Source organism: Anabrus simplex, chromosome 10, assembly GCF_040414725.1.
Source record: "Anabrus simplex isolate iqAnaSimp1 chromosome 10, ASM4041472v1, whole genome shotgun sequence".
NCBI classification, from domain to species: Eukaryota; Metazoa; Arthropoda; class Insecta; order Orthoptera; family Tettigoniidae; genus Anabrus; species Anabrus simplex.
Genome location: NC_090274.1, coordinates 96,014,589 through 96,029,792, shown reverse-complemented (window position 1 = coordinate 96,029,792; position 15,204 = coordinate 96,014,589). Strand labels below are relative to the sequence as shown.

Genomic DNA, 15,204 nt, shown 5'->3' with positions numbered 1-15,204 from the left:
GTCGATCATTCTGCCAGAACATTTCCAAGATAAAATCACCAGGCTTCTAGATACTTTTAAATCAATGTTGTGTATTTTGTACATGGCTTAGAAACAGTAGTAATTCCTCATTCATGTCACCAGTGGAGTTCGGAGCTTGGTACATGGAACTCAGAAGGAACTTGCTTCCAGAGAACATGAATTACACCAAAACAAATTCTGCCTTGGTTTCCAACAGCTCAAAATGCACTTGTTTGAATTCAGGTTTCGTGGCAATAAGTCATCCTCCCCCTGAGGTTTCCTAAATACTGTGTATGACTGAGGTACAACTTCTATGTTATAGACTGACAAATTCAGCCTGGACTCACTAATGCACACAATTGGTGGGTCTAAAGTAGCAAGAGTGGCCAGAACGGCCTGTTTACACTTCACATACTTTAGGCTGTAAAACACAGTAACTGTCCTGTTATGTGCAGTCCAATATTCTGAGTTGCTAACATCATCATTTACACTGTTTGATGTCCAGTTAAAAATGATTCTGAGATTGAGGAGAACTACATTTCCAACATAACCATGTCTGCACCCCTGAGTTAATCTTCTACAGTAGAGATGTATTAATCATTGCACATGTTCTCTCGACTGATGAGTAAAATAATGTACATGTTACAAACACCTGATTCACATGATGTTTAGAATTACACACACTACACAGGCATTTGATGAGACTTCTGAGTTTGGTCCTAGGTTCAATTCTACATCTACACAAAGAGCAACTGAACACATCACAAGGTGGTGAAATGATACGGGTGGTTTGGCAACTTTGCTCCCTCCGGCAACCCTCCAACCCCAAAGAAATCTGATACCCATTACTGATGTGGACTGCAGACCTTCACATCTACTCCATGCCCAAGAATTAATCTCACATTTAGATAATAATAACTGCTCTTAAAATTCCAAATCTGTATGCCATTCTCTGTTTGTTAAGGAGTACCTTGATACTACTTTTGCAGATGTTATTACACTTTATACCATTGAAAACACGTCACAAACATGGAGAACTCATATCACTATGGAGCTGCTTGCCACCATCTTGAACTACTTTCTGGTTATTTTGTTGTGATGAGCTGCAGATTTAAATATTCAGGAATAGCATTCCTGTAAAACTAAACATTTAAATCCTTCACTTTCATCCAACACAGCCAGACAAGAGGCAGGGTTGCCAACATTCCTATCCCAAAATATACTTTCCACCTGCCTGAACACTGAGGATGCTAAGACCAACCTCTCGCTCTGAATCAACCCCACTTTTGCTTCTGTTTACTCACTTAATTTAACCGTACCAGGATGCATTTCTCAAATAGGTTGCTTACCGGTTACTAATGACCATATTTCACTTTTATTGATTTGATAGTTCCTGGAATATTGTGATGAGTGGGTGAGTGGTGTTTCACATTTCTACCATACATTGCCTGTGATTGTGCAGAAATCAGCTACTACTTGCACTGTCAGATGTAAGAACAAAGATTGTGAAAGAGCAACCGGAGGCCAAGCTAAATGTTGTAGAGCAATAAAGACTTGACATTTAGACACTTAAATATCCCCAAACTGCATGGAGCAGTGTTTATAATGAGGTGATAGAGGTGAAGAAGAGTAAACAAAATACAGACAATGGAATATAACATACCAGCCATTGTGGATCATTGCTGGATTTTTAACCATTGGATCCCAAGATCAAATTATCAAAGGTGAGAATAAATTCTGAGTATGGAAAACAAATTGAGTACATCAGAACATGTTCATCCAACTGCAAATAATCAGGCCTTGAAATATAAGGAAGATTCCAGGCAGGTTTCTGATGTTATTCTTCCACCTGAAACAACATTTAAAAATATGTACCTAGCAACACCAAGATAAAAATCTACTGTGCCATCATACGAGCCATTATATTTAATGGCTTTGAAACTTAACAAGCCACTGTAAATATTTCGATATCACAAAAAGAAGGTATTTGCAAAGTGTCACTAATGAAGGTAATGGGGATTTCAAAAGAAGAATCATAAAGATGTACAGAGGTATGAAAGGAGACACAATCAAGTGCCTAATTTACAGCAGGTTAATTCTCTGCACAGGTCATGTTGCAAGAATGGATAACTGCAAAGCCACTGTCAACCAGACACACCAAGAACACCTATTACAATATGGAGAAAAGAACTGTGATGGTAATATTAATAATCATTGTACTGGCTCAGATACCGAGTGATGCCAAGTAGGTGGCCTGCTGATCACTAGATACTACAGGCTGACTTATTTTAACTTTGTGGAATTTTTTCATGAGCTATGATCAAACCAACAAGTTCGAACCATGAGTGAAGTACAGGAGACAGAACTTGAGAATGACCTGGATGAAACTGTGCTCGCCTTGAACACAAGATATTGGGATATCGAAGATTTCACTCCACATCGTGTCTGCAGAAGGAGCTACTCAACGCATAATTAGCATTCACACCGGTGCCGAATGGACAGTTGTAGATTTTTAATGAACATATTTCAATATGTATCTGCTATAGTTTTAACTATTATGTCTTTGCTTATATATTTGTGATTCATTTAATGGCTGATGATCGCATTATATATGTCGAAACTGTCCCCAAGTTGAATAAAAGGTATTTGTAACATAAACACATACCTAATTAGTATTGAAAAGGTTGAACCTAATAGACACCTTATTGTTGAGGGTTAGGGGTGTAAAATCTAATTAAGCTAAGCAGTACTTACTTGTCTTCTTCTTTGACACAAGGGACCAACTGACCTACTGTGTGTTCATCTACAGTTATTTCATTCTTAACATTGCTGGAAGGCTGTAAGGAACAAATATGCAAAACAAAATAAGAAATGTAGAATAAACAGATAACTAGAGTAAAAGTTTATAAACAGACATGACATAGCTGACAAAATAAACGGTATAGTTGCACAATAAAAACATCAATTTATTCTCCCAATGTAAAAAAGGAACAAGCAAACAAGTGTCAAGTTAAAATTATATAATGAATAGGAACAAGAAAAGGAAACTCATAATAAGAATAGGAGGACAGCACTGGAAGAGGGAGCAAAAGAAGAAGAAAAATTGAAAGAAAACAATCTGTGTAATTTTTTTCTTCTCTTCCCACAACTTCCTGTCATCGCGTTCATCCTATTATATGTTCTTGAATGACTGGGCAGTTGTTTGAATCTTGTGTTCCCACAGATGACTCCGATTGTCAGATAGACATACATTGGATTTTAACTTGAGAAAGGTCAGTCCCTTGCCTTCCATGTTCAAGTTCGTACAACAAATAGTCAGTTGTTGGACTTTTCATGGACTCGAGACAATCTGAAGGCTTTATTAATATAGATTTACTACATTTACGTTCAGATTTTAAAGGACAATACTGGCCATGTTTTCCACAGATAGCAAGAACACCATATTCCCGGAAGCCCCAGAATTGATTCTCGGACAAGTCAGAGATTATTATCAGAATCTGACAGCTAGTTGCTGGTCCAGTCAGGCTGTACGAGAACAAAGAAGTTGTTAATTGACAGAGAGGTAGAGTCCTTAATCCAAAAAGCCAAGTATAATGGCGAAGAAAAATTGTTTTGCTCACCACACACTGACTTACAAACTGCAGGCCATCAGGCTTAGCTGAGGTTGCTTGACAGGGTAATGCACATCAGAGCTGTAGAGCCACAGGTTTTGCTTTGGTCTTAAAAGGACTCTGTTCAAAGAGTTTAAAATTACCTAGTATGTTTTCCAGATATGAACAGAACAGCTTAACATTTTTTTTTTTAATTGCCATTCAACTGAAGTAGTCTACACTTGACTTTGTATGCAATGTTAGTTTAATGTTACTCATATCTCCCAAGTTTTTTGAATGAGAGAAACCTTACACTTTACTTCCTCACTAGTGAATCTTCCACTGTTCTAACAGAGGTGAAAGATTCAATTTAGTTAAAGGTCATTGATTATTTCATCAACAGAGCAATATTCAATTGAATTCATCAATCTAAACCTTAGTAATGTCAGTTGAAGGATCAAAACTAATATCAAATATTTTGAAACTAACAACCAGAAAAAGAGAAGAACCTCCCATTCGCTGTGTAGCAAATACTCAAATAAACAAAAAATCAAGGATCCAAAGCTCATGGGTACCACTTCCATGGAAAATCTCAGGGCTCAATTCCTCCGGATCAGCTGCATCTATGGATATGACACGAAGCACATGTAAAATTATATTAACTTTAATGTAAAATTTTATACCGGAAAAGCAACCCCATTTGTTCAAAACAACAAAGCTTTAAACAACAATCTATATTAACTTCATGAGAAGAAACATGCTGGAAACAGGCGATTCTCCAGATATATCGATAAAATATTTTCTATGGACTGGTCATATGAAGATTAAGAACACCGCAGGTGGATGAAAACAAAAATAATGTTTACTTAGCTCTATAAAATGAAGGCAATCTGAGGTATGGAAGATAAGATGGTTGGAACCTTAAGAGTGACAACACTGCTGATGAGACGCCATGCAATGGAATCTAACAATGTCACTGACAGCACACGTTAGTTGTATACCAACCTTACCTCAGATCACACGAATGCAAACTGGCATAATGAATACAGCTTCGCGTTAGATGGCAATCTATGTCAGTGTTGCCACAATGTTCTTGAAACAGGAACAATGGAATTGTATGATGATTTTATGTGCAAGAGGTCGTACAAGAGAATGTCCTCAAAGTGTTCAAGAAGCATGCAGCGAAACTGCATAGCCTTACAGGACAGTGGCAAAGTGGGTAAAAGCCTTTAACGAAGGACACCAATAAGTGGCAGACGTGTGTCAGCCAGGTCATCCTACTGTCAGTGAAGGAGAAGTGTTAATGGACACTTGTCGATGTCATATGAAATGTGACCTGGCCCAAGACATCGGGTTAGCGAATATGACTGTGCTTCATATTAGAAGGAACACGTGGGTATGATAAAAATTTCATCTAAATGGGTTCAGCGTGATTCAATGGAAATGCAGAAATGATTATAATATGATGCTGCTCGTAACCATTTGAAGTACTGTAAGTACGAAGAAGACGCTTTCTTATGCAATATCGTTACGCTGGATGAGACACGGTCTACATTGTATGAGTCACAGCTGAAACGCTGATCGAAATAATGTCATCATTACTGGAAACCACAAAGATTGAGAGTACATGAAAACCCCAGCCATGTGAAAGTTATTGTTTTACTCATGTATGATTGTGATCGTTTTATCCTAATGTACTATGTTCCTCCACAGCATACCGTCAATGCGTATTACCCATCATTTCCCACAACAATGCACGGCCGCATACAGTGCAAATGTGGCTGATGTTTTCGGTTGCACCATATACTATAAACCACAGATTTACGCCATTGTGACTTCAATTTGATTCACAAGATTAAAGAACCACGTCGGGGCCTTTGCTAGAGAACTGTTTCAGACATTGGTCAGGCAGTAAACCGCTCCATTTGAACTATCAAAATAGCAGGTGGTGCAATAATTATCCTATGATGTGCATATCATTGGTAACAAGACATACACAATGGTGGTACATTCATATCTTTTGTATGAGTTGTAATTGAATATTTGCTACTATTAAAGTTCCAAGTTTCTATTTACAACTTGCTTCATGGTGCTCGGAACTGTTCTGTACCAACCTACATACGTTTGTAGTTTTAGTTACTAGCAGGTGATAAGTCTTGTGCCGCATGTAGATTACTCCTTGAAGTTCAGTGAAACTTCTACACTAGTGTCCAAAGTTAAGCATAATGACTAAACAAGGCCATACCACCTGATAGGAATGTCAGATGGACTGCTGAACAAACGGAAGCTGAATCACACACGATATGTCACACAACGCGTCCAAAAGATGTTTCAGAAAGGTTCTGATAGCTAAGGTACAACACTGCCAACAACTAACAAAATTTGGCAATGTCTTCTACAACAAAATAAGCTGTTAATAGGATGTATGGTTACCCCTAACGGCCACAGATGCTTTGCAGCGACGTGGCATGCTCTCTATCAGATGGTCAAAGAGCTCTTGTGGAAGTCGATACCATTCCTCCTAAAGGGCAATGCGAAGGTCCTGGAGGGTCCTAGGTGGAAGCTGACGGGATGCAAATCGCCTCCTAATGGAACCCAGGCATGTCTATAGGATTCAGATCCTCAGACCTCACTGGCCAGTCCATGCGATGAATGACTTCTCCAGCCAGAAATCCATCCACCAGAGCAACATGGTGCAGTCATAAATTATCGTCCATTAAGAAAACATCTGGAGCAATTGCACCTCTGAAGAGTCAAACATGTGGTCTCGGTACCTCATCCCTGTCTCTTCGAGCATAAACAGTGTTTCTCCGACCAACCAGAAAGATGTGCTTGTCCGTATGGCCATCAACCTGATGCCGCCTCATACCATGACACCACCACCATCATACATGTCCTGTTCCACGATGTTCTTGCAGTTGTATCGCCTACCCGGTTCTCTCCAGATTAATGGGCGATGGGAATCATTCTGCGAACTGAAGTGGGATTCATCTGTGCAGAGCACATGCCTCCATTCATTCGTGGTCCAGTCTCGATATTGATGGATCCACAGTAAACTCTGTGCCAGAGTGAGCGGGACGTACACCACTGGACACTGGTCAAACAACCCTGCTGTTCAGAGCATCCGGTACACAGTTTGCTGGGAAACGGCAACCCCTGAGACAGCTGAAAGCTCCACCGACAATTGTCTTGCTGATTCATTCCGATTTCCTCGGGCGGTCAAGGCCAGATTTCGGTCCTGCTGTGGGGTGATAACACTTGGTCGACCTGGTACTGGCCTCCACTAACATCTCCTGTGTCTCGAAATCATCTCCAAAGACTGGAAATGATACTCTGTGGCACATTCAAGGATATGGTGACTTCGGTCTGTGTCTGGCCTGCTTCCAGGTGACCAAGAAATCTACCCTGCAAAACGGTGTACAAATGGCATCGTTGTGCCATTATGCTGGCATGTTCACCACGAGATTACACTCTGCATACTATAACAGGGCAAACACGACTGAGTGAGTATTGGATGCAGGCACTGGCTGTGTGCGGTTACGCCACTAGTCAAAGCTGGGAACAATCCTTTCCTAAACAGAGTGAACGAGTAAGGTTGCCATCTGCATATCACAATGATAAATTTTTGAAGCTTCAACCTCTTCAATACAAATTACTAGTTGTACAAGATATTATTTACAACATTTATTCAATAACGGTACCGGTTCTGACATTTAAAGGTCATCATCAGCCAAAAAATTTAATAATCACACAATTGGGAAAGGACATGATAATTAAAATTGATGATATGATACATAAATACATACATAGCTTCTTAACAATAAAAGTTTAAAAAGCTTTGGCAAGTTATTGATGTATATAAATCTCTTGAAATGTTTATTCACACTGTGTACTGAATAAAATAGCAAAAAACTTATAGCAATCACTTGATACACTCTTTCTGTTGATCTGTTTATGTGCTAAAACTCAGATCCTTACAGGTCATACTTACGGTTGCATTTGAATCTTTGGCGATAATTTGTCCATCCTTTAATGCACTTGTTATTCAAATGTTACCAAAGTGAAAATGTAATTTTAGTTGATAACACCTTGTTCATGTAAAGAACTTGTAGAAATATGTGTTGGTATATCTCATTACACTCGTTGCCTCGAAAGGCATGTTGCCTTCATTAACATCATACAATGATGTATTAATAAAATTAAAAGTAAGAAACGGTTAATGGTAATTGATTGTCCTTCCGTCTTCTCTTCTGATGTAATACAGGTGAACTAAAATTTCCCAGTTCAATCGTAAGGATATGAATCTGCCTGAAGCAAAATCAAAACAAAGGAATTATATGTACTAAAATATAAGGGGCCTAGACAAGCTAAGGTGTGTGTAATATACACTATATGTGGCTCATCATGGATAGCGTGTTGAGAAGCTACAATTTATAGAAGATACGAACTAATACTGGCAGGTGGAGTGTAGAAAGGTAGGTTATATCAGGTGAGGAGCGCGGCAGGGGAGGAGCAGGTTGAGGAAGGAGAGGATAGGGGGAGGGGCTTAAGGCCGGTCCTGTGAACAGTGTGGTACGGGTTTGTAATGTGATAGGGTATTATGTATCATGCTAAATATTCACAGCCTGTTGGGAAGATCGACACATCTAAAGTCTTTAATTAAAAAATCAAAGATAATGTTAGTTTTTCTCAGATTTCGCTCAGGTTCGAATTTGAGTTAAAGAACTGATCCAAGTGAATTAAGCATTCCTCTGTGATGTCGAGAACAGGGCCGTTGTTTACATTCATAAGAACCTCTAAATCCTGTTTTATGTTACTCAAGTTATGCTTGAAATCTTGAATGTGTTGTCCGACTGCCGAGAATCTATTGTGTTTTATGACATTTATATGCTCCATGTATCTGATTTTGAAGCTCATCGCGGTCTGTGTAATATACGAGGACTCACAGTCTTCACACTGGAATCTGTAGACACATTTTTTTTATAAAAGTCAGTTTTATTATTTGAGCTGGTATTATATATGATGTCCATATTTCCATTAACAGCTCGGTTTGTGATTTGGGTGTTATGTTTGTTCAAAATATTTGTAATGCTGTAAATATCTTCTCCGAATTTAAGGTTCAATAATGATCATGCTTAGTTTTCTCTATAGTTTAAGTTGAATTTAAGCATATCAGCGTTAATTAATAATGAGCTCTATAAATTCAGAGAAGATATTTACAGCATTACAAATATTTTGAACAAACATAACACTCAAATCGCAAACCGAGCTGATAATGGAAATATGGACATCATATATAATACCAGCTCAAATAATAAAACTGATATTTATATTTAAAAAGTGTCTAAAGGTTCCAATGTCAAAACTGTGAGTCCTCGTATATTGGACAAACTGGAAGGAGCTTCAAAATCAGATACACTGGAGCGTGTAAATGCCATAAAACATAATAGATACCCAGCAGTCAGACAACACATTCAAGGTTTCAAGCATAACTTCAGTAACATAAAACAGGGTTTAAGGTTTATATTGCACCCGCTCACATCCTGAGTCCCAGACTAGCATTAATCTCAGGGGTGATCAGTTCGAAGAACATGAAAAAATAAATTTAATAAAGATAATCTAATTATATATCAGCGCATCAAATGAACACAGGGATGAACGGGGCATGCAAATTAAGATAACGGGGGACGACTCATTCATGGATACAAATTTTTGACTCCATAATAGGACTGGGAAGTGACAACTTAAATTCCATGGGCATACTGGACTAACTACAATGAAAGATATAGAAACTGTTTCCTATTGAAATTGCAATGAGGAGCAATTTATTCACTTATTTTGCAAACTACACATGATGACAATTATTACATTGGGACACTTCCATCCTGAAAAATAAATGACATACTACTTGGATTTACCTCACTACTCTGGTAGTGTAAAACATTTGGTGAATTCGCCACCAATTGGTTACTGGGGGTCGAATTCACATCCGTATGAGTGGACGTTTCATCGCTGGAAATCTTCTTTCAGAGACGAAGGCATTACAGTAACTATTTCATGTCATCTCCTCGTTCCGTTTGGACATGAGACACTTCCGTTATGTACATTCTGGTGAGCCGGACACCCACCGTGGAAATGTTATCGCCTCGAAAAACGGGAATTTATGGTATGGACAAACTCTAGCCTATTATTTCCAGATTCACAAACACGCCAGGTAGAGTTCATTAACTCAAAGCCTATTTCAATATTTACACTTGTCAATACGACGAGACGTACGGAAAGGTTCATTACTACGCTCTGACAATGAAGACATGTGCCGTCCGTGGGTTATCTTCGCATATAACGCTAACAATCTCCCCCGTGAAAACCCAACATCTGGTTCTGAGCAGTTCGACACATGACGACTGTCCCAAACATATCCTCCTATGATTATTAAATAATATCATTCTCATTCTTAATCTGATCATTATTATATTCTTTGATTAGCATCAATTAATTTATTATCATAATTTTCAATTATAATCCTATATTTGATTATTATAATTTGTCATCTGGGATGATTATATGCCAACCCTTGCCGACGTTTCAAACGAAGGGTCGTTCTTCCTCGTAATTTATCCGCACAATTTAATGATCAGTTTCCTAATAAATATTATTATTATTATTATTATTAGTCATCGTCCAAAAAATATCTTAATTTTCTGTCATCACAATTACTATTCTCAAATTACTATTGCAAGTTCTTCATCTTCTGCTTCTTCAACTTTTCATTATTATTATTATTATTATTATTATGGTAACTTAAATTCACGTGTTACAATAAAGTTAGCGATATTTATGGTTAAATGCATAAGCTTTTGCAGTTTCAGTCTACTTTGGTACTAAGCAATTGATTTAAAACAAGATTCACTTGGATTATTATTATTATTATCATTATTATTATTAAAAATGGAAAGTTGATATTTTAATTTCCTCTCTTTAGAATTCAGTCACATATGTTAAATCCCGTTATGAACCACCAAGATCTGCTTTATGTCGGTCGGGACAACACGGTATTCGGGACCGTACCTTCAGTTTCGTACTGCCGTTAATTTATATGGGGACACACGTCCTCCCAAGACGCATCTCACAACCTATGGCACATCGCGGCTGGGCAAATACCTCCAATGCCGGCGATTGCTAAACTATTCCTTCCAATTTGAAGTCCATTTCCTTTTATTGGAACTCTTCAAACATTTAATTCGTAAATTTGCGTGGATTCTGCCACTCATAACACCGGAATATGCATTTTATATCATCTTAGGCCTTGAGATTCATCTATTTCATCATTACAAACAGTACGGCTCAATTTATTTCAAGCCGGATATTCGTCCCTCATGACTTCCAACTCTAAATATGGGCTCAAACCACTCTGGGATTTCCACATATCGTGACCATTCTAATTCACGTGCCTTTATCACTTTTAAACAAATTTTAATGGTTAAAATAAAGTCCAAACGTGAAATCAACAATTTACGTAAAATCAAACTGATTACGCCAATTAAAGTCTTTAACGCTACATGTCATCTCCACATTGATTATTATTTGCACTAGCTAACTCACGAAGCACTGTCATTATTATTATTATACTTTAACTTGCAAACGCACAAATTATTATTATTATTGTTATTATTATTATTAATGTACTTTCATTTGCCAACTCAGAAACATTATTATTATTTCTTTCTCGCAAACACACCGAGCATTATTATTATTATTATTATTATTATTATTATAATATAGAACTTAGGAACGCCCAAAGCAGATAGAACATTATTATTATTATTATTATTATTATTATTAATATTATTATTATTATTACGACCTTCCGTACGCAACACAAATTTTACATACTCTGGCACTTTAATAATCTGGCTGTCTGGTAGAAAATATTCCTAACTAAAATACAAATAATCACCGCCGTGATTGAAAATCAAATAAATGGGTTATAACAAAAAGGAATTTAACACTTGAAATGAACTTAAATCAAAGTATTACAAACAGCATGCATTAATTGAAAGAAATATATCCCATATTTACATTATATACAACAAACAAATACTCAAATTAATTAATCTAACCAATTATTACGTTAATATACATTAGTTCGTCCGTCTAACAAAAAAATAAAATCATGGATTCGGGAGGCGGACCATGTTAAGTAACCATAATTAATCTACATTGAACCCCGTTTAGTCGCGATAGCATCCCAAAATATTAAATTTGTGTGCTCATTCCTAGGTAGAATTCCATTGTCTCGTAGCGGATGAGAAGCCTCAAGGCCCCATGGTAATTTACTCATCCATCATATCGCACTTTATAAATTTAACACAGTAAAACACTTCTGGGTGACTACCCATGATTAATACCTTACTTACAGAATTTACATTAATTTATACAAAAAAAAACACTTATAGGTGCCTCTAGACCCATTACATTTGCACAATTATTCTTCCTTGAGCCCGAATCACACGTAGTGACACATTACGACGAAGTGTCGTTTCATTCGAACCGGCGCGTATCGCGTTCTTCAATCCGCACTTCCTGAAGTATACGATGCCGTCTCGTGATCGCCTCGCTCCTACAGTTCCCTGCTACAGTAATAGTTACGCCGTCTATCATGAAATATTTACAGTATTTCAGGCTCTGAACACTGCCTTCAAAAGTATTATCCGCGTTCCTGTCGATCCTTTAAATTCCAACACATGAAATGTTGAGAAATGTATTAATTTCACATACAGTGATACTGATAATTTACATTCGATATACTGAATAATTATCACTGTTCGTCTTCACCTTCATGACTACTAACGTACTTTCATTCTAACAAAATCTATAATGAGTTTTCTGGTACTGAATTACAGAGTCACCGTAACAAATTATTTCAAACGACTGGTTGATGTGAAGCTCGACTGGTCACAACTGGTGACTGGTAACAACTGGGTGATGTGAGATCCCACTACTGGTTATTTATGGATGATATGGTTTCCCGCCGGGGTCATCCGCGGTCATCTCATGGGGAGGGGGGTTGGTTATCCTAAATCGGCATATGCAGGTGGATTTGGATCTCTTGATTTATCCCACTTAATAAACTTGCGATACACATTCATGTGTCGTATTCTGAACTCATATCGTTCGGTGATCATGGAAATATCACTTAATTCCTGTCCTCCACCTTTCGCGCGCGAAGTCGGCGTCCCTGATGGCGTGCTCTTCTTGACCAATGGCGAGATAGCGTGGGTCCTTTCCAAGAATTCATTACTTTAATTTATTACAATTACTATTAATCAACATGGGAATGATATAACAAAAATCCCCTCTATTCAATTCTGTGGTTGGAATAATTTAATTATTGTTATTGGAGAAGCTAACTGGAGTTCACTCTGAGTTTCTCTTATGTTGGTTTATCTGCGGGCTTATGATAAATTTTTCCATTGGTCAACACCGCATTGGTTAGTTTAAAATCTCTTCGTTGCAACCTGACAACACAAAATGCCTCGAGGCGGTGGAAATCCTCATACGTCATATTCTTCGTATCGGTGATGCACCTGACTCGCCCTTGTTCAGAAATAAATATTCTTTCACTTCCTTCTAGTCATTACTTCTGTTGTTGTGAGCTCTAGATTTAATCCTCTTAGCTTCTGACCAAAAACATTCTCCCCATAATGACAAGCTTAACTGTGGCGACGGACTGTCGCGATATGTCTATGTTGAAATCCTTCCGTCCACACAAACTGACACTGTACGTAAATTATCATTCCCATATATCTGTATTTATATTATAATCAAGAAATCATGATATCTAGGGCCTATCTCATCCGGGTACAATATGAATGTAAACAAACGCCCTGTTCTTGACGACACAGCGGAATGCTTCCTTCCCTTTGATCAGTTCTTTAACTCCAATTCGAAGCTGAACAAAATCTCAAAAAGCTAACATTCTCTTGGTTTTTTAAATTAAAATCTTTAGATGTGTCGATCTTTCGAATAGACGGTCAATATTTAGGGAGATAAACAATACCCTATCACGTTACAAAGCCCTACCAGGTTGTTCACACGTTGGCCTTAGACCCCTCCCTCTCTGCCACCTACCTCACTACACTCCACCCGTCAGTATTAGTTCGTACCTTCTCACAAACTGTAGCTTGTTAACACGCTGTCCAAGGTGAGCCACTTATACCATATATTACTCATACTTTAGCTTGTCCAGGCCCATTGTATATTAATACTTATAATTATTTGTTTTCTTTTCGCTTCAGGCTGATTCAAATCCTTCCGATTGAACTGGGAAATTTTTGTTCACCTGAATTGCATCAGAAGAGAAGGACAACTATTTTTTAATTTATAATTTTATCAATACATCAATGTATAATTTTAACGAACACAACAAGATATACTAATGCATATTTCTACAAGTTCTTTACATAAACAAGGTGTTATCAACTAAAATTACATTTTAACTTTAACAACATTTGAATAACAAGCGTCTTAAAGGATGGACAAATTATCGCCAAAGATTCAAATGCAACCGTAAACATGACATGCAATAATTTCAGTATTAGCACATAAACAGATCAACAAAAACAGTGTATCAAGTGATTGCTAATTTTTTTTAACTATTTTGCTTGTTGTTTTAAGGGGCCTAACTTCAAAGATCATTATATTCAGCACACAGCGTAAATAAGCGTTTCAAAAGAATTTTATATGTCAATGACATATTAGAACTTTTTAATCTTTTATTGTTAAAAATCTATGTACAGTATGTGTTTATGTATCATAACGTCAATTTTAATTACCACGTCCTTTTTCAATTGAGTTCTTAATGTATTTTATGGCTGATGATGACATATAAATGTCAAAACTGGTACCATTATTAAATAAATGTAGTAAATAATATCTTATACAACTCGTAATTTGTATTGTAAAGGTTGAACCTCAAAAGCTTAACTCTGTGATCCCAGTTCAACACGGACACAAAAATGTAGTTTATATCTTTGAATTGGTACATATGTCGTGCGATTTGCGGTCTATTTCCTGTTGCCCTCCTTACTCGTAACTTATGCTTAACTTTGGACACCAGTGTAAATGGAATTCAACCTTCCCAGACCACAGAATACTGTTTGTGCTTGTTAGTAAACAAACATGGCTGATGATTATGTAGATATCTTCAAGTGGTTAGAAAATGATGATGAGAATGATTTTTCTTCAGAAGACTGTGCTATTTCTTACACTAATAATGATAGTGATAGGGAAATGATTCTAGTGATGACGACAGCATGGACGATGTAAACGAAGACCGAGGTAGCATCACTGCTTTACGAGATGGATCTTCCATAAGGAATTTGTCAAACATTTCCAATACACTGGTGTTTCTGGTCTCAGTGACATTGAATTGAGAAGACTGTATTAGATGTGTGTTCAGAAAATCTTGGGGATGAGATCTAGGAAATTATTGTGATAGGAACCAATGATTATGATGCTTTCCAGGCAAATAATTTGATGAGAAAAATCTATAATGTGACAGTGAATGGTATCCTTGCATGGTTGAAGATATAAAAGTGTATATTTTGCTGAT

The 15,204-nt window shown here is 37.3% G+C and overlaps 1 protein-coding gene across 1 annotated transcript in view; it reads right to left on the bottom strand.

The window, feature by feature from the left end:
• Positions 1 to 15,204, bottom strand: part of LOC137502348 (gastrula zinc finger protein XlCGF57.1-like) — an 83,193-nt gene that overhangs the window by 36,739 nt on the left and 31,250 nt on the right. Inside the window, exons 2-3 of the mRNA XM_068229355.1 lie at positions 6,460 to 6,684; positions 2,755 to 2,837 (exon numbers count right to left, since the gene is read on the bottom strand). Of these exons, the coding sequence (XP_068085456.1) occupies positions 2,755 to 2,837; positions 6,460 to 6,684 (308 nt within the window). The remainder of the gene's footprint in view (positions 1 to 2,754; positions 2,838 to 6,459; positions 6,685 to 15,204) is intronic.